Source organism: Panicum virgatum, chromosome 5N, assembly GCF_016808335.1.
Source record: "Panicum virgatum strain AP13 chromosome 5N, P.virgatum_v5, whole genome shotgun sequence".
NCBI lineage: Eukaryota > Viridiplantae > Streptophyta > Magnoliopsida > Poales > Poaceae > Panicum > Panicum virgatum.
The window spans coordinates 2,265,732-2,290,503 of NC_053149.1; the positions used below are offsets into that span (position 1 = coordinate 2,265,732).

General features: G+C 49.4%; 4 protein-coding genes across 4 annotated transcripts; 1 reads left to right on the plus strand and 3 right to left on the minus strand.

Annotated features, from left to right (window-relative positions):
- Positions 1–5,962: 5,962 nt before the first annotated feature.
- LOC120675716 (GDSL esterase/lipase At5g45910-like) lies at positions 5,963–12,073 on the minus strand. Its single transcript, XM_039956924.1, has 5 exons — positions 11,556–12,073; positions 11,225–11,443; positions 10,951–11,099; positions 10,605–10,878; positions 5,963–6,325 (listed from the first exon to the last, which is right to left on the minus strand). The coding sequence occupies exons 1-5, from the start codon at positions 11,812–11,814 to the stop codon at positions 6,114–6,116; spliced, it is 1,113 nt and encodes a 370-aa protein (XP_039812858.1). The 5' UTR covers positions 11,815–12,073; the 3' UTR covers positions 5,963–6,113.
- Positions 7,083–8,963, plus strand: LOC120675715 (formin-like protein 18). The gene is made up of 2 exons (XM_039956922.1): positions 7,083–8,050; positions 8,124–8,963. Exons 1-2 carry the CDS (start codon positions 7,526–7,528, stop codon positions 8,838–8,840), a joined length of 1,242 nt encoding a protein of 413 aa, XP_039812856.1. The 5' UTR covers positions 7,083–7,525; the 3' UTR covers positions 8,841–8,963.
- Positions 12,074–15,372: 3,299 nt separating the features above from the next.
- On the minus strand, positions 15,373–17,012 carry LOC120674031 (GDSL esterase/lipase At5g45910-like). Its single transcript, XM_039955092.1, has 4 exons — positions 16,774–17,012; positions 16,473–16,688; positions 15,980–16,402; positions 15,373–15,801 (listed from the first exon to the last, which is right to left on the minus strand). The coding sequence occupies exons 1-4, from the start codon at positions 17,009–17,011 to the stop codon at positions 15,566–15,568; spliced, it is 1,113 nt and encodes a 370-aa protein (XP_039811026.1). The 5' UTR covers position 17,012; the 3' UTR covers positions 15,373–15,565.
- A 3,498-nt stretch (positions 17,013–20,510) lies between these two features.
- On the minus strand, positions 20,511–24,509 carry LOC120673573 (GDSL esterase/lipase At5g45910-like). Its single transcript, XM_039954474.1, has 3 exons — positions 24,081–24,509; positions 23,301–23,948; positions 20,511–21,095 (listed from the first exon to the last, which is right to left on the minus strand). The coding sequence occupies exons 1-3, from the start codon at positions 24,328–24,330 to the stop codon at positions 20,860–20,862; spliced, it is 1,134 nt and encodes a 377-aa protein (XP_039810408.1). The 5' UTR covers positions 24,331–24,509; the 3' UTR covers positions 20,511–20,859.
- Between the last annotated feature and the right edge of the window lie 263 nt (positions 24,510–24,772).

Below are 24,772 nucleotides of genomic sequence, written 5' to 3' on the forward strand. Positions count from 1 at the left end.
ATGTGGACTTGAGTGTGGTAGTAGTCGTCGCGAGCAGGCTCGGAGTAGAGGCTGGTGACGTAGAGGGGCGTCATGGTGTTTCCCAACTCCCATAGTACATCCTGGAGCAGAGTGGGAAAGTAGCTAGACTCATCTATCGAGGAAAGAAATTCATAAGTTCCATTCATCTCACGAGGACCATTCTCCTAGTTTCCATCAACGTTGTTGTTGTTATTGTTGTTGTTGTTACTACCAAATTCCATGATATGACAATTTTCCAACTTAACGTGGAAGTAGACTTCTTCCAATTGTATTCTTCTTCTTCCACGAGCTTAGCAGGGCAGACGAGCCTGGGGACCTCCAGTGTTCTGGTCAACTTATAGAGCAAGAACCAAAACTCAGAACTCATTTTAAATCAACGCGGCTGACAAAGAACAAAGAAAAAAATATTTTATGAAGTAAAGTAAGATATTTTCGAGCGGAAGGGCTTTCTAAGAATTTAAGTCCTTAATTTGACCATTTCTATCTAGGCTAGCGTCCTACAGTCAACATAGCTCTGATACCACTTCTAAACACACGATTTCAGAAAGAAACCAGATGCATCTCATATGTGCGCCAGGATCAAGTTTACACACATATGATAGACGTCATAAGTGAATATATCAAAGAGAATGTTCAAAACGTAAGCAAGAGAGAGTAAATAACTTTATTACACTCGGATAAATAGACACAAAGGTCTTTAATTGTTCCACCGATATCCTATACAAATTTCTTCAACGAAGCTTCATCCAATCCCACAAGCAATTGACTGGTGAACGCGCGCCTAGAACTCCTTGAAGTTGTTGTAGTTCTCCACTCTTCTGAGCAGCAATTAGGCAAGGGTGAGTACACTTATGGTTGGTACTCAACAAGTGGGGGAAGATGCAGGGCTATCAAGGAAAGCTGAGCTTTAAAGCAGTTAGCATTTTAGTTGGTTAAATTTTATTAGCATGCACCTATTTACTAGGTATAAGTTTATACCAACCCAATTAAGCATAAGATCATAAAGGATCCAACATTATAAAGTCAAAGCACCACAGATTAAATCATTCTTCAAGTTCAATTATCATGTGAGAGTCCATGCCGCTCTTAACCGTGAGCACGGCTGATATATCAGTTTTAAACACTCTGCAGAGGTTGTACACTTTACCCACAAGTCGCGTAAAAGTTCAAAAGAACTTTGGACCCAACCACGCTGTGCTGATCAGGCATAATGCCATACTTCCGAGGTGTGATTGCATAGGGATGCCACGAGGCCTTTACAAAGATTCCCTAGTAATAAGTAGTCCGCTAAGGTTTCCGGAGCAGTAGCAGAGTATAAACCTCCCTAATGGGCATAGTGTCTTAGCAAAGCCCACTTCCCAAGAGGACCAGGTTATACCCCGACAACCGCCGCCCCTCTTGCCCTTTCGGTAAGACCGCTTCAAATTAGAGTCTCTAATTAATCAGCCAAGACTGGAGCCATGTGGTCCTTGTGGTTATACTGTTTTCCTGGGTCGTTCTCCATGTTCCAATTAAAGTCATATGATCTTTTAATTAACCACAACATAACAGCATAAATAAAGCATGATTAACATTTATGATATAACCATTCCCAATGTTAAGCAACTAAGCATTTCTACCCAACAGATATATTAAACCCGGTGTTCAAGGTTTTGGGATAAAAGACTAGGTAAATCCTTAATAGGTGTCCCATCAAATTTATGCAATTCAACAATAAAGTAAAGTGAATTATCATGCTATTAGTGGGACAAAACAGAATATGCAGGGGGCGAAGTCTACTTGCCTTCCTTGCCAAACTTCTGTTGTTCTTCTTCGAATTGTTGCACTTGATTTCCCTCGAACAACGTGTCGTCTACACGATCACACAAGCAAAACATGCACTAAAATAAGGAACAAGACATAAAACAGTATAAATAGGGAAAGATATGGTGATAAAGATGTTCCACGCGTTACAAGGATCGCGTGAGCGCAAGAATCACTGAAATCGGAGTTGAAACGAGGAAGATATGGCTAAAATATGGTTCCAAGGGCTTATTTGTGAAGAAACAGAACTTCTAGGGGTTAGATCCAAAGAAACCAGGGGCTAGAATATGAATAAACCTTAAATGTAAGGTTTAGATTGAAAAACTGAGAGAATATGGACGGCGGGTTAAATTTTAAAGAAATTCAGGGGCTCAAACAGAAGAAAAAGGACCTTGTTGGAATTATTTATGAACTGAGGTGGATCTCAGGTTGATTATGGGAAAGTGGAGGGACTCTTTAGCAAAAATGCCAAGTGTTGACCGGTATGTGAACGGCTGACTTGGTTTAGATTGATTCTAGATCGTTGGATCTCGATCCAACGGCTCAGGGCGCGCGGGACGGCTCTGCTCGGCTCGCTGGCTCGAACAGGCGGCTCAGGCGGGCATCGGCTCGGCTCTGCAGCCAGGCTCGTTTTAGACGGCTGGCAGCTCTGGATGGAGTAGGCGGCTCGGGCAGAGGCGCAAATCACCGGCAGCGAGCAGAGCGGCGGCGGATGGCCGAAATCGGCCGTCCGGGCCTCGGTTCGGCACGGGGAAAAGCCGAGGAGGAAGAGGAGGGCACGGGGAAGCCGATGGAGGGGTCGAGGAGGTGCTGCGGTGGCTGGAGAGGGCGCACTGCAGTGAGGGGGGCATGGAAGTCCGGCAAGCAAGAGAGAGGGAAGGGGGGAAAGAGTCTGGGGGCGTCCTCACCACGGTGCGCAGCTCCGGCGGTGGCTTGTCATCGAGGGGAGCGGCGGAGCAGCAGGTATGGCGGAGCTGCGGGGTAGAGGAAGGGGGGGTCGAGGTGCTGGAGCTCGGAAAGAATGAGGGGTAGGGCTTAGGTGCACCATTTATAGGGCAAGGGAGGAAGCGGAGTGGCCGGGAAGAGAAGGGAGAGCGGCGCGATGCTTGGATGGCGGCCGGTCATGAAGAAGGTAACGGCGGTGGCGGTTACAGATCGAGGGAGACAAGGCGAGGGGGGTGATGACGGCACTTCACCGCGCATTAAAGACGCGCCGAAGTGTAGGGGGAGGGGAGGGAGGCGTGCGGCCGCAGGGACTCGAGCGGTCGGTGGCGCTTGGCATGGGGAGCCAGGCGGCAGAGGTAGGAGACGGGCCTGACGGGTTGGGCCCGTCCGTCAGAGAGAGAGAGAGAGGAGGCTGTTTGGGCTGGAGTGGGCCATTTGAGCCGGTTGGGCTGTGCGGGAGAGAAAAGGAGGGAGGGAAAAAAAAAGAGGGTTTGGGCTGGGTTATAAAAGAAAGAGGAAGAGAGAGATATTTGTTTTTGTTTTTTTATCAAAGGCAAAAGATATTTTTGATATAAAAACATTTCAAATTTAAACATTTGTTTTGAATTCAAACAAATTTAAAATTTAGGTGTCACACGTTATTCGACAAGTTACATCATCGCCTCCAGAAAAAGAGTGTCATTCTAGCTTTGACGTTTGACAAGTTGATCATCATCTTGATTTAGGTCCTGTCATCTGCATCCGTGTCCTCTCCCAAGTCTTGTAAAGATGTTCCCTTGGTGTTGATTTTATTTTCATGCTCTTCCATGTGCAGATTTGACAACTATGCATGAGATTGTAGTAAAGATGAATCTACGCATGATCTTTATGTTTCCAAACTAAATAATTTGAAAACAATCTATTGTCGAAATTTAAGAGATTGATTCGACCGTGGTCAAAGCGTTATTAAGCACCTATAACAGGAGGGAGAACACATAGAATTATAGATATTTCATATTTGGATTTTTTAGAGCCTGTTTGGGATGGTTTTTACGACTTCATCTACTTTTCATAAATCGAGAAAAAATAAACTGCAAATCAAGTGAAACTCCGTTTCGGAGGGTTTCACAAGCTGACTGGAGGGGACTAAATTCTGGACAAGTCCAAGTTCCCATCAATCCTCTTGTAGAGAGGGGCGTGCTTAGTTCCCAAAAATTTTTGGGTTTGCCTACTGTAGCATTTTCGTTTTTATTTGATAATTAGTGTGCAATCATAGACTAATTAGTCTCAAAAGATTCATCTCATCATTTACCGCTAAACTATGCAATTAATTATTTTTTAAACTCCATTTAATACTCCATGTATGTATCCAAAAATTCGATATGACAGAGAATCTTGAAAAAATTTTATAACTAAACAGGGCCTTAACCGAAGAAGGTCTAAAATGGTGATTTGCTTAGCTCAGGTCGACCAATCTTTTTTTTTAAGATAGCAGTAGCACTGCTCTGTCATTTAAGAAGAAAGCAATTATATATCACACGCCGAAGCGATCACCATCACATAAACAACGCACACAAAAAATGCTACACCGCCACAACCAGGGAGAGGAACCGAAAGTAAACCACCACAAACTACGCCGTCGTCTCCAACGCTATGCCACGCCGAAGCTGCGGCCCGCTGCAAGCCAGAGTGGCAACTCGAACTCCTCCACCAAGGGACTATCACCCTCAAGCCGCGCACACACGATCGTCGATCCCCCTGCTCCAGTAGTGCATCAGCAGAACACTCCCATCGCAGCGCCGATGAAAAACACTAATCCTGGCCACTCTGCGTGGGGGCCTCGCCTCTCCCACCGCCTCATACTCCTCTGCCAAGGACTCAGATATCTGAAACCGCTCTGAAAGCAACAACATTCGCTCAGCCATCACCGGGAACACCACTGCACCATGAGCGCTAGCTCAAGACCTCCAGCACCCCTGGATCCTCTGCATCTCCCTGCCAACACAGACCAAGCACACCTCCTCTGCCGCTGCGCGCGGGCAACCCCACCAACCAACCACCATCACTGTTTAGCCAAGGCGAGTCTCCAGATGAGGCGCCTCCAACGAGGGTATGACGCCAATGGCGCCGCCGTCGCACGTCCAAAGATGAACAGGGTTTTCACCCTAAAGAGCCCCATGCATTAGGAACATGATGCCTCACAATGGTGCCCCCAACAGGGAGAACGGCGCCACAATGACGCCGCCACCATCGCCATCGACAAACGTCAGTGAAGGCTTTCGCCCGACTCAGCGCCATGCCTGCCGTACGTTCTTGGCCAAGCCCGTCGCCCGCTCCTTCTCGCCTCCGCAACGCCTCAACCGGAAGAAGCCCGGCACAGCCCGAAGCACCACCACAGCGCCACCAGCAAGCACCAACCAGCCCCCAGCCCCACCACCAAGACGGCGCCGGACCAGCATCGCCGTCGAGAAGGAGAAGAAGAGCACCAGCCACATCAACACATACTCCGTCGTCCGCGCACAGAAAGCACCTCCGGCCCCACCAACTGGCGGAGCCGGCGACACCCGACCGCAGTCACCACTAACGCCACCGCGCCAGCCGCATCCGCTCCGTGCGCCACACCAGCCGCCGTCGCCACCGTGGGCCGCAGCCACGCCGGCCGCAGCCGCCGCCGGTGCTGTCTGCGCCGGCCATGGCCGCCGCCGCCGCTTTGCTCCGACCGCCGTCCCCCCACGCACCACCGCGCGAGCTGCTGGCGACCCGCTCAGGCGGCGGCGCGGCTTGAGGGATAGAAAGGGAGTGCGGCTGCGGCAGGGGTTCGGTCGGTCGCCCGCACCGCCCACGCGAGAGCGACACGAGAGACCCCTCCCTCCACTCTAGGTCGACCCATCTTGGCCGTCTGTCTCGTCCCTCCGCCGACCACGATCTGTCTGCTTTCATTTCGTCGTCGGATGTGCCGGCAGCACCAGAATTCCAGACCCCCCCCCCCTCCTTTTTTCTGTTGGCCAACGGACCGTCTCCCCTCCTAATATTACAAACAGGCCATGACCCATGAGTCCATGGCACTCCAAAATAGGAGTCTGGAGTATCTGGAGTATAAGTCCTGTTGCCATGGCTATGCGTCCTACTAAGGAGATGGGCTTAAGCCAGCGCCGCTCCTCGCAGAAGTTCAGAAACCGCAAACCCCAACATTAAACTCATACAGCGGTCAGAAAGTTCAGAACCCCAAACTCCATTTTAATTACGAGTTACCCACTGAGTGTTACGGCAGTACGCAGAACAGTTCAATCACCACTACTAGTCACAGTCTTGGCACAACAGATCAGTTGCTGATCATGTCGATCACTAGCCTTGGGAAGGGACGATCAGAGGAGCCTGGGGCTGGTGTAGGGGCCGTTGAGGATGCTGTCGGCGATGGCGTGGTAGGCGGCCTCCGTCAGGTGCACGCCGTCCCAGTTGGCGTACGCCGACGGGTCCGTGCACACGCTCGACCCCCGCACGCCGCAGCTCGCCTTCGGGTTGAAGTTGTACGGCCCGCCGCCGCCGCAGCACGTCCGCAGCGGACCTTGCGTGAACCCTGCATGCAGAGAGCAGTTTCAGAGAAGCAGGGTCAGTTCGCAGAGATATTCAGAAGTCAGAACAACATATATAGGTCTTGTTTGGCCATTTACAAAACTAGCGCACACGTTTTCCGAAAAAGAACAACATATATAGGTCTTGTTTGGCCATTTACAAAACTAGCGCACACGTTTTCCGAAAAAAATCTAGCATGCATAAAGTACTAAATGGAGTCTATTTGTAAAATCTTTTTAGAAATGGGTGTAACTTTTCACGACAAATCTAATGATGGTAATTAATCGATGATTGGCTACAGTGATGCTACAATAACCATCTTCTAATCGCATGATTAAAGACCTTATTAGATTCTTCAAGGTCACTAGCGCGGGGTTCTGGAGTTGGTTTTGTAAACTGGCTTTGTTTGATACCGTAATTAGCGGTTAAAATATCACTATTCATTAACATGCTACTATCCTAGCGCGAACCAATCGAGGCCATAGTATGCAGCAGGGATAAGAGGTGAGTTTGTTGATCCAGAACTGTACTCATTTTTTTTGTTGTTGGGAGGTAAGTGCTCTGCATGCATTACTGGACTGGACCAGTATCATGAACAGAGTTGAACGTGGTTAGCTGATGAAGGAATTAGGATGGTTTTTTTTAGAAGAAAGGGTGTTCCCCTTTTTTATTTCACAGAAACAAAAATGGTACGAGTCTGTTACAGCAGTTTTTTAAATGTTCCGCGTATTCTAAGCGCGCCCGCGCCCGCTGTAAGGCTGGTTCCAACGGGGGTCGGTACCGACCCCCGCCGGTCGGTACCGACCCGGCTACCGACCCGCGCCGGTCGGTAAGCGCGGAAACCGAGAGCGAGGGGCGGTAGCGCTACCGACCGGCCGGGCGGTCGGTACCGACCGGCGTTGGAGCCGCGCGCGATCGGTACCGACTGGTCGGTACCGACCCGGCCGGTCGGTACCGACCCCGCGTCCGGTCGGCTGCCACGCGGCGCTCTGTGATTGGCCAACGGCTGCCACGTCAGCGCCACGTCAGCTAGCCGTTGCAATTAGCCGTTTTTGACCGTTTGGACTCCAAAAAATTCGAAAAAAATTCCAAAAAATCACAAATTTCGTCCCCAACTCATCTATAAATAGAGAGGGCTGGTTGGAGCTCATTCCACACCTCTCACTCCCCATTTCACCCACTTCCTCTCTCAAATTCTTCCACCATGACAAACTGGAGTCCAAATATGCAGTCATACTTCGACCTGCTCAACGCCGACCCCGAGCGTTCGACTACCCATACGCCGGGTACCAATGCTTCCGAGGAGGAGTTCGACTACTCGCCGCTCCATCGCCGCTCTGAGACTGCTCCACCCTCGCAACCCCGAGCGCTGTTTCCTCCAGCTCCCGGGGCTTTCATAGGTGCTCCTCCGCCGTATCCGTACCCATCGTATCCCTACCCACCGTACCCGTATCCTCCAGCTCCCGCCACTTCCAGAGTCGCTCCCCCACCGTATCCATATCCTGCTCCCACGACCGATGCTCCTCCGCCATATCCCTACCCTCCATATCCGTACCCTCCATATCCCTACCCTCCGCCTCCCACATTCACGACATCTGCTCCTCACGGTCATGCTGGAGGTGCTGCCTCCGCTGGCTCGGAGAATGAAGGCGGGGGTACGACCGCACCATGTCGTCCAGCCATTCCCAAAAAGAGGAATGAGTGGACGCCCGCAGACGAGGAGAAACTGGTACGTCCTCATTCGTTTCTCGTGTTCGCTAATGTCAATTGAAGTATAGTTTTACTAAGTTAGTTTTGTATAGGTTAATGCTTGGTTGATGCACTCGGTCGATTGCGTGGACGGAAACAGCAAGAGCGGCCCAACCTTTTGGGGCCAAATAAGCGACACCTACAACGCCACCACTGACCCACTCCGACACCGCACCGCCAAGCAACTGAAGGATCATTGGTCCATGTACAATGCACGGGTCTCCTTGTTCAATGCAATATACAACCAAGAAGTGTCGAAGCGGCAAAGTGGAGCCGACGACGACATGGTGATGGACGAAGCCAAAGCAAGGTATGCACGAAGGGCTGGCCATGAGTTTAAGCTTTTTCATTGGTGGGAAGCTGTCCGTCACCAGCCGAAATGGTCAGTGAAGCATGGTGGTGGGCCGAATATAGACGTGTCGAAGAGATCACGTCTCGGAACTTCCGGTGAGTATAGCTCCGGCTCTCGGGAGACCGACGAGGAGGTGAACCGTCCCCCGGGTCGTGATAGATCGAAGGCGGTTGCGCGGAAGGGTAAGGGGAAGGTAGGCTCAAGCAGCCATACTTCTACTGATTCCGCAGAGATGGGCGAAAAGTTGGAAGATCTTTGCAAGATCACCCACGAGTACGCTCAAGCAAAACTGTGGAAGCAGTGGAACATACTCAGTTCACGCTCGACAGACGGTATGACGGATGCTCAGAAGAAGGTTCATGACCGAGCGTTAAAACGTCTGCAACAACAGCTTCACCTCAACGACGACGACGAGTAGATTTATGTAATTTTTATATTTTTATGTAATTTTCTTTATTTTAAATTGTCGTGTAATTTTTATTTCGAATTTTTATGTAATTTCTAAATTTTTAAATTTAATAAAGTAGTTTTGTTGTGTCAATTTAAATCATAGAGCAACGCGTTCTGAAATGGTTAAGTCTGGAATGGAGAAACTGACGTGGCGCTGATGTGGCTGTGGGCTGAGGCTGCAGGCTGACTGATGGAGCGCTGGGGTCGAGTGGGCTGGCGAGAGCTGACGTGGCGCTGACGTGGCTGTGGGCTGGGGCTGCAGACCCGCTGTTGGAACCAGCCTAAGTGCCAAGTATAGAAGCAGACATCACGGGCTCCAATTAGGATGACTTTTTGAGGCCTACAAGGCCAAACCTCGCCTAAACAGTGGTCGAAACTGATGTTAGCAAGGATAGAAGGGGCTTAAATCCAAGAGTCAAATTCTTCAGACTTGTCCCGAGTCCATATATCCACATCCACCAATTCATATGTACCATCACGGCTGTGAACTGTCCATATCTATTAAAAATCCAACTACACAACTCTGAAACTGTCATTTCAGTGGGAGTTAGAGGTCAAGTCTACAAACAGTTGTCAGTTACCCTCCTAATCGACACTTCCATTGCTCCTATAGAACAGAAAAGGACAGATCATGATAGTTGTTCTAAGTCGAGCTGCTAATGAACTCATCAATATAGACACAATAGTATTCTTTTTTAAGAAAAAAGATAGACAGGTTGATTGAGGGTGTGTTTAGATCTTTTTGGCATAAATTTTTGAAAGAGAATTTTACTATTTCGGAGCACTAAATAAAGTCTATTTACAAAACTTTTTGCACAGATGGGTTGTAAATCGCGAGACGAATCTAATGAGCCTAATTAATACATGATAAATTCATAATTAGCGGATGGTTACTGTAGCATCGCTGTTGCTAACCAAGGATTAATTAGGCTCATTAGATTCATATCACGATTTACAACCCATCCGTGCAAAAAAATTTACAAATATATTTTATTTAGTGATCCATACATATGTCCAAACATTCGATGTGATATTTTTTTGGTATAAAATTTTGTGATCTATACAAACCCAGAACTGACAGTGGCATCTAGTAAAGGGAACTTCAAATCAATTTAATGGTTTGTGCCCAATAAATACTCACAGCTGATTAAGCCCAAGATGCCAGTAGACTTCTCTAGAACGTCAAACAACAATAATGTATCTGAATTTGCCTAAAAGACGTTTCTGAATGTTGATGAGTACTATATCAGGTCGGAGCCTCAGAGTCAGGAGTTCTGAGTTCAGATACTTTACCAGGATGGAAGGATCACTTCGTGGATTGGCATTGTAAAAGAAAAGGCTTTTAGCACCCCCATGGGAAAGATTCGTGTTTTTCTGAGTGTCACATCCATGTGTTTGCTACGGCAGATGACTGATCAAAAGGACCATATGTCTTTCCAGTGTAGCAAAAGCCAGCAATAAGCAAGACATGGCTCCCCTTTCTCGAAAGGAGATCGCCGAATAGGAGGTTTAGATCCCCCAACCTTTTAGCCCTACAATTTGCAACCCATTCCGATGCCAGTCGTCCGTGGCGGGCCATCCATTCTAGCAATCTAGCTAAGCATAGTGACCATTTCGTGTCACTTTCAGTCTAGCTGATCAGTTGTGTGATTGATGCAAAATTATCTGTCCATTTCAGTTGGAAAAGCTCCGAATTCAGATTTGATACAGTTGGTTCAGGAACTGAACTCACCGAACTGCTTGGGGTTCTTGGCGAAGGACATGGCGGCGCCGTAGTAGTCGGCGTACATGATCCTGGCCTGCGGGTACTTGGCCCGGAGCGCCTGCAGCTTCTGCTGGAGCACGGCGTTGTGGTGCTGCGCGAAGTCGTTGTACGTCTTGAGGCAGCCGGCGGAGTCGTAGTCGCTGCTGTTCCGGCCGGGGTGCAGAGTCAGGTACGCCGACGAGCAGCCCATCGGCAGGTTCCCCGGCACCACCAGGTGCGTCGCGCCGGCCTTGATCAGCCTCTGTTGGGAGTTGCAGTTGTTTAGTGGCGATCGAAATAAACAATGGAGGAGCATGCGGCCAGATTCGGTGACCTCAGTGGCATCGGTGACCGCGCCGGCCACCGTGGGAACGTAAGTTTTGGCGTCGTCCAGGGTCTTGCCCTTGAAGAACGCGTAGTTGTAGTCGTTCCCCCCAATCTCTCCGACGAGGAACAGGGACTTGCTGAAGTACTCCTTGCACTCTGTTTCGATTGAGGAACAGAAATAAAAAAAAATCTTCTTTTTGTTAGCAAAAAGAAGGAAGTGAGCTGCAGAATCCGAAATGCAAAATCTGATTGAGAAAGGAAGCAAATGTGAAGCAACAGACTCTTTGGTGAGCTGCAGAGCGACGGCTTGAGCTGCTCGAACCATCCGAGCTGGACGCTGAGGGAGAGGTTGGTCCAGAGCTTGTCAGACGCGCCGATCTCCTCGAAGAAGGGCGGATCCATGGCGGTGGCGCCGCCGACGGCGAAGTTGACGCCCCGGCGGAGATCCTTCCCCTTGGCCTGCAGGTACGGCGGCAGCAGCGGCAGGCCGAACGCTTGCGCTGCGCGCGTACGGCCGGCCGTCGCGGGGGAACAGCATCAGCAGGACCGCCGCGGAGGGAGAAAAGAACAAGGCGGCGACAATGCCTGCCGGGCGGGGGCAGCGGCACGCACCTAGGAAGTCGACGACGAGGCGGCCGTCGGAGCAGCGGCCGGTGGGGCGGTGGAAGTAGGTGATGCCGTAGGGGTAGCGGCCGACGATGTGGTTGGAGAGCGGGCTGGACACGAGCAAGTTGCCGGTGTCTGTGAGCGAGTCGCCGAAGCTGAACATGGAGGTGTAGTTCTGCGGGGCGCATTGGGCGACCCGCGCCAGGGCGCAGCAGAGCAAGGCGGCGGCGAGCGCGGGCAGCAGCTTATCGGAGGCCGCCGCCATGGGCAGAGCGTCTGGTGGTGGCACACTAGCTGCGGCCTGCGGGTACAGCAGCAGGCGGAATGGTGGCAGCTGGTAGCTGGCGAGACGATGGTGTCGTCACTGATAGCTACGAGTGGTAGTGGTAGCTATCGAGCTACGGCACGCTACTCGCAGTAGAGCAGGGCAGGGCAGGGTAGGCCGGGAGCGGCATGAGGTGGTGGCGCTTCCGCGTTGCGATGGGCTCGGCTCAGTAATGGCGGCCTGCCTGTTAGTGAGTGAATGCCGGGGTGAGGCCGAAACAGGGGGGGAGTAAATGCCGAGGGCGAATCTGAGTGAGTGAGCTGGAGGTGGGTGGAGGAGAGAGTGAGGCTGTTCGCTGATCAAATAAATAGTATTCGGTTCATAGAATGAATAATATTATATAAAAAATAAGTCGAGATTTGGTTAGCCGAACAGTATGTGTGCTGTCCGTCCTGAACCAAAAGAGCTCGATGCAAGGACACACGCTCCGGAGCCTGACGCTCGCTCCCAATTATTCTGACCACACCAGGTACTCCCAAATATCTATCTCTTCTCTTTGGCTGTGTTTAGATAAGATAAGGGAAAGGTGGGAGAAAAAGTCACATCGATTACTGTAGCACACTGTAGTATTTTCGTTTGTTTGTGGTAAATATTATCGTACTATGACTTAACTAGGCTCAAAAGATTCGTCTCGCAACGTATATCAAAACTATGTAATTAGTTTTTTTATTTAACTACATTTAGTACTCCATGCATGAGTTATTTGTTATATTTAATGTTTCGATGTGATAGGAGATGTGATGGAAAATTTGGAAAGTTTGGAAATTTTGTGGAACTAAACACACCCTTTACCGCGCTCATCAGGCATCAATCATCGCTCGGGACATTCCCTGTTGCTGGCTTGTTGCAAAATTCCTAGACCTTTCCCTGTTATTATCGGGAAAGAAAAACAAGATTCCTACATGGATTTTCTTTTCTGCTAGCATTCCGTTGAATGGACGACGACGTTTCATCATTTGATACAACTGCTTGTCGTGGAAAGAAGCATTATTCATGACCTCCATTACTGCTCATTTATTGAGCATTCAGGGCTCGTACATGACTGTTTCGTGTGGCGTACAGCCGGAAATAGCAGTCTGTCACCACTCACCAGCGTAGAGCAACGCTTATGGTTGCGCCTGCAAGCGGGCGAAATAGCATCCAACGTGTGTAATATTCAATGCGGTGTGGTAGCGCGAAAGCGATATACACCCAATTAAATTAAGGTTGTGTTTAGTTTCAAAATTTCTATGGCAAACTTCACTATTCATCTATCACATCAAATTTTTTACATCATGCATAGAGCATTAAATATAGGTAAATAAAAAAATTAATTGTATAGTTTTGATGTACACGACGAGACAAATCTTTTGAGTCTAGTTAGGTCATGATAGGACAATAATTACCACAAATAAATGAAAAGTACTACAGTGTGCTACAATACCCTATACACCCTTTTTTATCACTTTTTACTGATCTAAACACTAAGGAGCGTGGCAGTACAGGGCTCTTCGCCCGCTCCTCGTCGGCGTCTGAGGAATATTTTATAAATTCTTTTATACAAATATATTTTATTTAATATTTTATACATACAAAATTCTTTTATAGCCCGAGCGACCCTACTATCAACCAAGGGCCTCAGGATCGCCGTGCCCATGCAGCTGCCGGCAAGGAACTGCAAATCTCAGAGGCCAGCAAGATCCAAGCGCCTAATACTATAGTCGAGCGGATCAACCTGCCCGTGCGCTGCGCAAGATTACGAACCAAAAGCATCCTGATTCCTAATACTAAACTGCGATCAAGGTTGTCCTTTTCGCCAGCCTGTCGGGGTAGGCCTGCTAATGGGTTGGGTTGAAATGAGTTTTATGGGGTGGGTTTTGAAATGGAGTGTGTTTGGATGATTTAAAATGGGTTGTATTAGTTAATGGGGTGGGTCGGGGCGGGTTCTATATAAATGCGGGTTGAGGCGGGTTGGGGTGGGTTGAAATGGATATTTTTTACAAAATAGTATAACTATATATAAATGTGGGTCCCACGTGAGAACGGGACTCTGAAATTAAAACCACGTGTTTATATCAGAAAATTTTATCGAAATTGACTGAATTTTGTTGGAGATGACTCAGTACGACTGGCAGCTACTCTATGCAAAGCAGCGTGGCTAGAACTACACGTGGGCTCCACATGAAGAGCTGGACCCTGGAATTAAAACCTCGCGTTCACACTATAAAATTTTATCGAAATTGACTGAAATTTGTTGGAGATGACTCAGTACGACTGGCGGCTACTCTGTGCAAAGCAGCGTGGCTAGAACTACACGTGGGCTCCACATTAAGAGCCGGACTCTAGAATTAAAACCTCGCGTTCACACTATAAAATTTTATCGAAATTGACTGAAATTTGTTGGAGATGACTCAGTACGACTAGCAGATACTCTGTGCAAAGTAGTGTGGTTAGACATATATATGGTCCCCACATTAAGTGTAGAACCACTAAATTCCTCTGCATAGTAGAATTCATGGGTTTTTATGGGTTACCCGCTTATAATGGGGCGGGTTGGTTAGAGTTGAGAAATTAATTAATTGGGTTGGGTGGGGTTGGGTATCTAAATATGTTAATTTTAGGTGAGGTTAGGTATGGGACGGGTTCCAACCCATTAGCAGGGCTAGCCGGGGGATGCGGAGGATTATTATCTTATCTTATTGCTTCCGGGGCTTTTCCCCATGCTAGGGAGGCCCAGGCCAGCCATGCCTGTCGTGCTCGCTGCCGATGCGCTGCATGGAGGACAAGTCGGGTCTCCCTCGCCCCGTCAGCTGCAGGAGCGCCAAGCGCCGCTCGCTGACTACCAGCAAGCAGTACGGCAGCAGAAGCTGACGGCCTGGCTCCACCACCACCCCACCCCAGCCGCGTTGGGCTAAGATTCATACATATTACGGTGCAACACGGCCCAGCTGTGGGTTTTATTATATGCAGGGCCCTATGGCCGGCCCATCTTATATGCAGGGCCCTCCTCTAATCTAAGATGACTACATGAGTCGGCCCACTCGGCAAATTATTTTCAGCCTGTTCGGCTGGCAGATGAACAGTACAAGACTGACATATTACGGTATTCCCTCTCATAAAATACTATTTATTCTACCAGCCGAGCACTATTCATTCTACAAGCCGAACATGCTCTTTATTTCCGTGATAACTCCAGCCGCAAGAATCTAGTAAACCTCTAGTACCAATACCAATGAAATCAACGATCAATCTGCCGTCAGAGAGGCGGCCCAAAGAAGGTCATCCAGTACGATCAACCTCTAGTACGGCTGGAGATGATGGCTTTGTTGCCGGCGTCAGTGTAGGAATCACCCAAGCTAAAAATCGAGGTATCTGGAGAGTAACACAGAGACATGCAGGCAAAGAACTATGTGCATCACCACCAACAGATAAGCCCAATAACCGTGCGACTTGACTAGGCCCAAATAAAACCCAGCATGATCTGAGCCAGAACAGAGCAAGAAAGACAAGGCAAAAGCAAGCAACAAAATTGCACCGGATCCTCTTCATGCTCAATTTTCTTGACTATGAGAAGCAGCAGCAGTACACAAGCTACGCAAAACTACAGTAATATCAACAGAAGAAAAAAATCGCACACCAAGCAGGTACATGTATGTATGTATGTGTCCCAACCAAAAACAAGGAAAAGAAACAACAGAAGCATGGATGGAGGTCAGCCGAGGTGCTTGCTGTCGAGGATGGGTGGGTCCGCGAAGGGCCCGTAGAGCCATCCCCTGGCGATGTGGCCGTAGGACGCCTCGGTGAGGTGGATGCCGTCCCAGCTCCAGTGGTTGGAGGGGTCGTCGCAGGCGTACGCCCCCGGCTCGCCGCACTTGGACGTCAGGTTGAAGTTGTACTCGCCCACGCCCGGCGCCCCGCAGCACGCCCGCGGCTTCTGCTTCAGGAACCCTGCGCGCAGAACAGGTTCAGATCTTCCATGTAGCAGGAACGGTTCAAAGACGTGGCCCACATCTCACAAGGAAACCTTTTAATTAACAAACTGTCAAATTCTGCACGAGCACGCATTTGACTGTTCGCTGCACGAGCACGCATTACCCAATTTCTTGGACCGAGACAAGCGACTCACCGTATCTCTCGGCGTGGAGGACGAACTGGATGGCCGGCGTGTAGTAGTCGGCGTAGATGATGCGCACGCCGGGGTGCTTTGCCCGGAGCTCGGCGATCTTGCGCTGCAGCGCCGCGTTGTGCACCCACGACAGCGTGTTCAGGTCCTTGATGCACCCGCTCCGGGCGCCGTACCCCTCCGGCGGCCTGGGGAACATGGACAGGTACAGCGGGAAGCAGCCGGTGGGCAGCAGCCCCGGCACCACCAGCTCCGCGGCGCCCTCCGCGATCAGCTTCTCGACGCCCCGCCCGATGGAGTCGACGACATGCGGGATCAGGGCGTGCACCTCCGGCAGCGCCCGCGACGCGAAGAGCGTCGAGCCGTAGTCGTTGCCGCCGAACGCGCCCACGATGAACAGCGATCGCCGGAAAAGGTCCCGGCACTCTGGAAGATGATAGAGAATTAATAGGAGAATCGTTGAGATCATGGGATGTGTCGCTACAGTAGTATGAACCTTGCGGGGAGCTGCAGAACTTGAGCTTGATGCCCCGGAACCACTCGATCTGCGTGTGCAGGGAGCCCGAGCTCCAGACGGCGTGCTCGAGGCCGCGCGCCTCGAAGAAGGGCATGTCCAGCGACGTGGCGCCCGTGACGGCGAAGTTGGTGCCGCGGTGGAACGTCGCGTTCTTCGCCTTGGACGGCGGCAGCAGCGGCAGACCAAGCTCCTGGGCTGCTAGTCACGCAGACGAGGTCAGTGAGAACGAAGGACTGAAGGAGTCCGGGATCAGCAGGACGCATGCTTAATTATAAATTACCGATGAAGTCGACGACGACGCGGCCGTCGGAGACGCGGCCGGTGGGGTAGCCGAAGTAGGTCGTGCCGTACGGCGGGCGCGCCGTGGCGAGGTAGTCCGGGATGCCGTCCGCGCAGAGGTTGCCGGTGTCCGTCAGGGAGTCCCCGAAGTTGAAGACGGCCGCGTACTCGCGCGCCACGGCCGCCGGCGGCCCCGCGTGCGCGAGGAGAACCAAGCACAGCAGCAGCCCGCACCCCATGCTGGACGCGCCACCAGGCACTTGTCCGACGCCTGCCTGCTCCACTCGTTTATATTCTCACGTGGAGTCGGTCGCCGGTCGCACGATTGGGTGAAACGAAACGTTGGATTGGAGAGGAAGATAACTACCAGTTCGACGGTTTGATTAGTTCAGCCACGAACAGGACGGAAAGAAACAGAGAATGGTTGGTATGGGTAGTTTCACACAAGTCACATGAAATCAATAGTGTTGAATGGATCCTTTTTTCATTTATAAATGATAGGCACTCTTTTTTAATAATGGAGTAGTCATATCCAACCTCTATATAGCAAGATATATCCAGCCGTTATTACAAAGTAAACACCACCAGCTCCAAACGAGAAAGGGAAACAGTTTTAAAAGCAAAGCTTATTTCTAAACTGCCACCCAGGACTCACGAAGATCTCCATAGTGGTTAATTCCAAGGCCCGACACGCTGCTGCGATGGTGTCCCCCTGTTGGAAACAATATCATTTTTGCAAAACCAGAAGGCTCAACATAAAGCGCTAACCCCTTTATGAAGCAAATTTTTATGTCCTCTTTAGATTCTAATTACCAAGATCCGAACATATGCGTAATAGTTCTAGGTCTATGAATACCAAAAGTTGTGTGAATTATTCTCCAAATTAACCTAGCTAGATGACAATAAAAAAAAGTTGAGCAATAGTTTCTTTAGCTAAACAATAATAACATTGCTTACTTCCATTCTAATTGTGTTTAGCCAAGTTATCTTTTATTAGAATAACCTCACGATGCAATAGCCAAGTTATCTTTTTAGTTTCCATAGGGGTTTACTTATCGGCAGGCTTATTTCATCCATGAGAGCAGCATATATGGACTGAGTGAAACAAACGTTGGATTGATGGAGAGGAAGATAACTACCAGTTCGACGGTTTGATTAGTTCAACCACGAACAGGACGAGAATGGTTGATATGGGTAGTTTTACACAAGTCACGTGAAATCAATAGCGTTGAATTGATCCTTTTTTTCATTTATAAATGATAGGCACTCTTTATTACACCAATGACCAATGGAAGAATATACAATGGCTGGCTTATGCTATGGCTGCCAGAAATCACACATATAGATGATATGATAATACATAATCTTATAAAATATTTTGTCCAAACTCGACTTCGTTTGTGAGATATAAAATTAACAAATCATCTGGACAGCTTTCTGGCTTGAAATTTGTTATTTTAATATCTCATAAACGAAGTCGAGTTTGGACAAGATATTTTACATAATTGTGTATCATTATATCATCTACATGTGTGATTCTTTTGGTAAATTTAGACGATTTTTTTGCCGGGGTTTGCACGGGTTTTCACGAAGTTGTGATTTCCACCAGATATGATCCCTATTAAAGAAGTTGAGAACAAACAACATTAGGTGTGCAACTATTCTATGCATCCGACACTAGATGATCTTGCGATGACCGATCGGCCAGCGTCCATCCTGCCTTGGACAACGATCCATCCAGCAAGCACACAAGTCGCCGCCACCAGATATAGTTGTCTATGCAGCCCGCAGACTGACAGTCCGCCTGAAAGCCCGTTTTTTGGCCCAGCCCAGCCTGTTTCGTGCCCAGGCTAGCCCGGCCCGCTAGGTAGTGCCGGACGGCCTGTTTGGACAGCACCGAGGTTGCTGCACACCTCCACAGTTCGCATCCCCTCGGCAGCGGTGGCGTCCGAGTAGCGCGGCAGCCCGTGTTCGCTAGTCGCGAGGGATGCGTAGGGTTCAAGTGAATCTGATCCATGGACCCAAGCTGAGTTCATGGTTGTCAAAAGGGGCCATCAGGATCATTCTCGTGGACCGGTTCGGCAACCTGACGGGCCAATCCGCACCACCCCATCAGGAAGTCTACCGCAGAGCATAGGAGAGCAAAGAGTTGATCTGAGGACCTATTTGGGATCGAAAGGTTGAAACAATTGAAACTCTTTCTCATCAAGATTAAACTCACCGTACCCCTCACGAAGGCCCCACTTGTTAGGCCAAAAGATTTGATGAAAGAGAGGGGGAGATTGGTTTCGTCAATATTTTCCACCAAAATCCTATTATTCTTTACACTAGCAATTTTCTATACCCACCTCTTGTACTCACATATTACTTTCCTTTAGCATGCACATACTTTCCTTTGCACATATATTGACTCATAATTCACGTCATTTTTTTTGGGAAGGATAATAATTGACATCATTGTTTAGGCAAGAAAAAGAAAGACGTGTATTATTTTGGAAGAAAAATAAATAGCATTGTTGTTTGATGGTTTTGGAAGGATATTAATTGACATCATTGTTTTATAGAAAGAAAAAAAATGTGTATTATTTTTGGAAAGAAAATAAATAACATCATTGTTTGATGGAAGAAAAATTCAATACGTGCCTGTGGTATGTACATATTCCCTAGTGAGCACAAAAAGCAAAATAATCCGCTTAATGCATAAAGTGAACTGTGCACAGCAAAATCGCAGAAGCGACTCCCTGAACGATTATGGCTTATAAGCTCAGCAATTTTGTCGCTCGCAGTCCCAAACAGGCCCTGAGACGCTTGCTCGCCCTCATCTCCTCCGCGAAGATGGAGTAGCTTTGATGCTTGTAAATTATCAACAAATATAAGTAGAACAGAATTTTTTAACAACGAGCACGCCAGGGTACAGTGGACACATGAGACGACTCACTACCATATCTCCCGGCGTGCAGGACAAACTGGATGATCGGCGAGTAGTAGTCGACGTACACGATGCGAGCGCCGGGGTGCTTGGCTCGAAGCTCATAGCTAAGCATGTTGGATCTAACGAAAATCATCAACATACCATTTGAGCTACTGAAAGTTAGATATTATTATTAATAGATCTTAGCCCTTCTATCACCTGAAGTTATCTATTAATAGCAATATCTACTTTTCAGTAGTTTGTGGTATATTAGCGATTTTTGCTGGACCAGCATATGCTTAGTTATGGCCGAGTGGGGAAAAAAGAAAAAGAGAGGAAGGGAGTTGGTCGAATGGGGCAAAGGGGGGGGATTGTTGGGCCGGGCCAAAAAAGATAGGGAAGATAATAAACGAAAGAAAGAAAGAAAAAGATTTTGGGCTGTTTTTTTTGGGTATTTTTGTTTTGCGAACTCAAACACAAACAAGTATAAAAACCAATGCAACGACGTGAATGCAATATAAACAGAACAACCTCATTTCATTTAGAAAAAACAATCGATTATTTTCCTATTCTAAATTTCCTATAAAGAAAATAAATTTTGGAAATTTTAAAATTATGAGAAAAATCGTTGCTTTACTTTTTCTTCTAATCACATTCTGAAATCCAACAATCATAAGATGTGACAAGAACTATGTGCTTCATCTCCATGTGGATTCATAACTGAGCATGCGAGATCACACCAACAGATAAGCCCAATAAGTGTGACTAGTCCCAGATAAAACGCAGCATGATCTGAGCCAGAACAGAGCAAGAAAGACAAAGCAAAAGCAAGCAACAAAATTGAACTCGAAATCCCCTTCCTGCTCAATTTTCTTGACTACGAGAAGCAGCAGTACACAGGCTACGCAAAACTACACAAAGAGAAAAAAAAATCACACACCGAGCAGATGTATGTATGTATGTATGTGTCCCAACCAAAAACAAGGAAAAGAAATAACAGAATCTGAACCAATTAATCTGAACAGAGGGCCATCCTTATTCGTCCTTGTCCTTTCCTTTCTCTTTCCTTTCCTCTACAGCAATCATCGAATTTGCAGGTGTGTGCAGACTATGTAATAATGTAAACTCTGTACTCGCCGGACGGCTGGCCGGCGCTGGACGACGGATGGATGGAGGTCAGCCGAGGTGCTTGGTGTCGAGGATGGGCGGGTCGGCGAAGGGCCCGTAGAGCCATCCCCTGGCGATGTGGCCGTAGGACGCCTCGGTGAGGTGGATGCCGTCCCAGCTCCAGTGGTTGGAGGGGTCGTCGCAGGCGTACGCCCCCGGCTCGCCGCACTTGGACGTCAGGTTGAAGTTGTACTCGCCCACGCCCGGCGCCCCGCAGCACGCCCGCGGCTTCTGCTTCAGGAACCCTGATTTTCACCACAACAACAACAACACAGGAGAAAACATACTAAGCATTGTTGCGACCGGCGCGGGGAAGGAGAAAACGAAACGCGGCCCGGAAGGAAGTGAGCATGTGGCTGAATTGCTGAAAAGCCCAACGAGAGCCTGGGCGAGCCCATACAGAATTGGGCTTAGGGCCGAAACGTAGATCAGTGACTGTTCTCTCTGTGGGCCGGCCTTCTGAGCTCGCCTTTCGGTCTCGGTAGTCAACGACGACGTGGCAGTGCTTATCGTGCATGTGTGTCAGTGTGTGGTGGATAAGATTGTTAACTGGGAGTAGCAGTATGTTGTTGAACTGAAAATCTGGTTTGATAGAAGATTCCATTCCCAAACCCGGATTGCCCGGATCGCAGCTTGTGTCATACTTCTGCTTGTTCGGTGCGACGACAATGAACTAACGATAGGATATATAAATAGATATATACTCCCTCCGTCCCAAATTATAAGTTATTTCAAGAATTTTAAAGAGTTAAACTATTTCAAAGTTTGATTGAAATTATAAAGAAAAATACAAAGATTTATGACATCAAATAGGTATGTTATAAAAATATAATTAACAAAGAATCTAATGATACTTAATTGGTATCGTAAATGTTATTATCTTGTTGTATAAATTTGGTCAAACTTAGAAATTTTTGATTCTTCAAAATTCTTAGAATGACTTATAATTTGGAACGGAAGGAGTATATGCATCTACGTACAATTCTATCTATCTACTGTATGTATTTTATTCCAAGACTCACATGGGCATTATATTGCGGTGTGCTCCGTCCTGTCCTGCGCTAGCAGAACGTCCAAATTTGACGACGCGTGCGCGGCACGGTTGACGTACGTGGCATACCCAAGCCACGACGCTTTGCAGTGGCTAATTTACGAGTTGCAGGTCGTCGTCTAACTCTGAACATTTTAAACGGAAGAACATGCATGTGTGCCAGTAATGTGTGTGGTCATGGTCGATGCACAACTACCACTCGGCACGCACCGTGTAGTGCGTAGTACTTGTTAATTTCTACCGTTGGCGTCGAGTCTCTCTCACGGAAAGGCCATGTACCCTTTTGGCATCTGATTCAGGGATCCCAGCAGAGTGCACACATACTGAAACACTGAACCTGACCATGACATCCCAATTGTCCCGGTTGATCTTGTAAAGTCCATGGAAGGTCAACGGCACGCCCCTCACATGGGGCTCGTGCAACCAACTAATCAAGGTGCGTGTTGTTGGTATTAGAATTAATTCAGGTCATGTGGCAACGCAATTGACATGGTCACAACTCACAACCCACATGCCGCGTGAATGATCGATCGCAGGTTAGCTGCTTGCTAGCACCCAAAAACGATTCCACAAATTCTTCTCCCGATCCATGGAAGGTCCGGTATTCGACCCAGGATATGGTAAAATATATATAAACCCGCCACCACGACACGGCTGTTTTATTATTATCCCACGACATGACTACAGAAGAGAAGGCTCGTCGTCGCTCGTTAGATGTCGCCTTCAACCAACGCGATCGACCTCAATTTTCCTATTCGTAGCGTTTCAAAGTCGCTTGCTTAGCCGATCACGAAAGGGAACACGGGCGGAACTCATGAGACCCCAACCACCACCCTCCGGTCGTCATCCCCGTTGATTCTTCCCTTGGATCCGCTCCTCCTCTCGTGAACGGGCAAAGGAAATAACCCGACCAATGCAACCGGCCCTGACCTGATAGGATGCTCAATCCCCAGCTACATCCATGACCGGCCAGATCAAATAAGTGGTATTAATACTATACGCTGTCTGTCGTTAGCATTGCGCGGTTGCTTTCCGGCCGCTGAGTTGTATTCTAGCCTAATTAAATCGGCAAGACGAAAATAAAACTAGTTTTACAATGGACTAATTTTCAACGGAACTTCGTCTCTGTTTGGATTTTTTTATAAAAAAATAATGGGAGAGGAGAAGAAGGAGAGGGTGATGTGGACGAGTGGTGGGTCCTAGGTGTCAGCGCCCCTTCACGTTGCCGTAACGAACCCAACTACGTACCGAACTTGCATTGCAACAACCTTAGACGCAAACTGCTGCCTGCCGTGACCAAGCAACAGGCCGGGAAGAATCGATCGCCCAAACGACCAATAAGACGAAAGAAAAACCAAACAAGCAATGAAAGATCAATCAGGCAGGCAGGCAGGCTCACCGTATTTCTCGGCGTGCAGGACGAACTGGATGGCCGGCGTGTAGTAGTCGGCGTAGATGATGCGCACGCCGGGGTGCTTGGCCCGGAGCTCGGCGATCTTGCGCTGCAGCGCCACGTTGTGCACCCACGACAGCGTGTTCATCTCCTTGATGCACCCGCTCCGGGCGCCGTACCCCTCCGGCTGCTGCTTCCGGAAGATGGACAGGTACACGGGGAAGCACCCGATGGGGAGCACCCCGGGCACCACCAGCTCCACGGCGCCCTCGGCGATGAGCTTCTCCACGCCCTCGCCGATGGAGTCCACGACGTGCGGGACGAAGTCGTGCGCCTCCGCCAGCGGCCGGAACGCGAAGAGCGGCGAGTTGTAGTCGTTGCCGCCGAACTCGCCCACGATGAAGAGCGACCGCCGGAACAGCGACCGGCACTCCTCCGGGGACGAGGAGCCGCAGATCTTGGGCTTGAGGTCCTGGAACCACTTGATCTGGGTGTGCAGGGACCCCGAGTTCCAGACCGTCTTCCCGAGCCCGCGCGCCACGAAGAAGGGCGTGTCCAGCGACGTCGCGCCCGTGATGGCGAAGTTGGCGCCGCGGTGGAACGTCGCGTTCTTCGCCTTGGACGGCGGCAGCAGCGGCAGCCCAAGCTCCTGGGCTGCTCTTGATCATATCGTCGTCGTGATGCAGTGCAGACAAGCCAGTCAGTCGCAACTCGATCAGGAGGAGTATGTAATAGAACTGACGACCGATCAGCAGCAGCCAGCTCGATCGAACAATGAATAATTACCGATGAAGTCGACGACGAGGCGGCCGTCGGAGCAGCGCCCGGTGGGGTAGCCGAAGTAGGTCATGCCGTAGGGCAGCCGCGCCGTGGCGAGGTAGTCCGGGATGCCGTCCACCACGAGGTTGCCGGCGTCCACCAGGGAGTCCCCGAAGTTGAAGATGGCCGCGTACTCCCGCGCCGCGGCGGGCACCGCGAGCGCCCCCGCGACGAGGAGGAGCGCGACGAAGCACGCCGGCAGCCGGCCGCACCCCATGGCGAACGGCCGAACTCGGATACGCGCGCGACGCGAGACACGGCACGGTGGCGCGCAGCTGCGTGCCTGCGTTGCGGATAGAGCTGTGCCGGCCGCGCGTGTCTGCTGGCCGCCCCGCCTGCGCGCTCGTTTAAATCCCCGTGCGGAGCTGCGGGCGTACGGGCGCGCTTAGTTAAATGAATGAGCTGTGGTTGGACTGCAACTGGGTTTGATAGTTTGATCAGGTCTTTTGGACGGGGACGGAGTGGTGGCGAGACGATTCAGTCACGAGCACGATGCCAATTGCCATGGCTGCCGGGTCAATAGTCTCAACGGAACCTCCCTCCCTAACGGGTCTCGGGTTGCTACTGCTAATGGTAGCTAGTAGTCTCAATTAACCTTTTAGCCATGAGCACGACGTCATACGGTTTGAGGAACGGATGGATGGATGATTTTGCACACA

Bases quoted from the DNA above. Each gene is read 5' to 3' on its own strand.
- LOC120675715 (XM_039956922.1), top strand. From the start codon at position 7,526: ATGACAAACTGGAGTCCAAATATGCAGTCATACTTCGACCTGCTCAAC. The intron at 8,051-8,123 runs GTACGTCCTCAT...AGTTTTGTATAG, and splicing joins CCGCAGACGAGGAGAAACTG to GTTAATGCTTGGTTGATGCA.
- LOC120673573 (XM_039954474.1), bottom strand. From the start codon at position 24,330: ATGGGGTGCGGCCGGCTGCCGGCGTGCTTCGTCGCGCTCCTCCTCGTC. The intron at 23,949-24,080 runs GTAATTATTCAT...GATCAAGAGCAG, and splicing joins CCTCGTCGTCGACTTCATCG to CCCAGGAGCTTGGGCTGCCG. The intron at 21,096-23,300 runs GTGAGCCTGCCT...GGTGAAAATCAG, and splicing joins CCTGCACGCCGAGAAATACG to GGTTCCTGAAGCAGAAGCCG.
- LOC120674031 (XM_039955092.1), bottom strand. From the start codon at position 17,011: ATGGGGTGCGGGCTGCTGCTGTGCTTGGTTCTCCTCGCGCACGCGGGG. The intron at 16,403-16,472 runs GTTCATACTACT...ATCATCTTCCAG, and splicing joins GTTCTGCAGCTCCCCGCAAG to AGTGCCGGGACCTTTTCCGG. The intron at 15,802-15,979 runs GTGAGTCGCTTG...TTCTGCGCGCAG, and splicing joins CCTCCACGCCGAGAGATACG to GGTTCCTGAAGCAGAAGCCG.
- LOC120675716 (XM_039956924.1), bottom strand. From the start codon at position 11,814: ATGGCGGCGGCCTCCGATAAGCTGCTGCCCGCGCTCGCCGCCGCCTTG. The intron at 11,444-11,555 runs GTGCGTGCCGCT...GTACGCGCGCAG, and splicing joins CCTCGTCGTCGACTTCCTAG to CGCAAGCGTTCGGCCTGCCG. The intron at 10,879-10,950 runs GTCACCGAATCT...AACTCCCAACAG, and splicing joins CGGTCACCGATGCCACTGAG to AGGCTGATCAAGGCCGGCGC.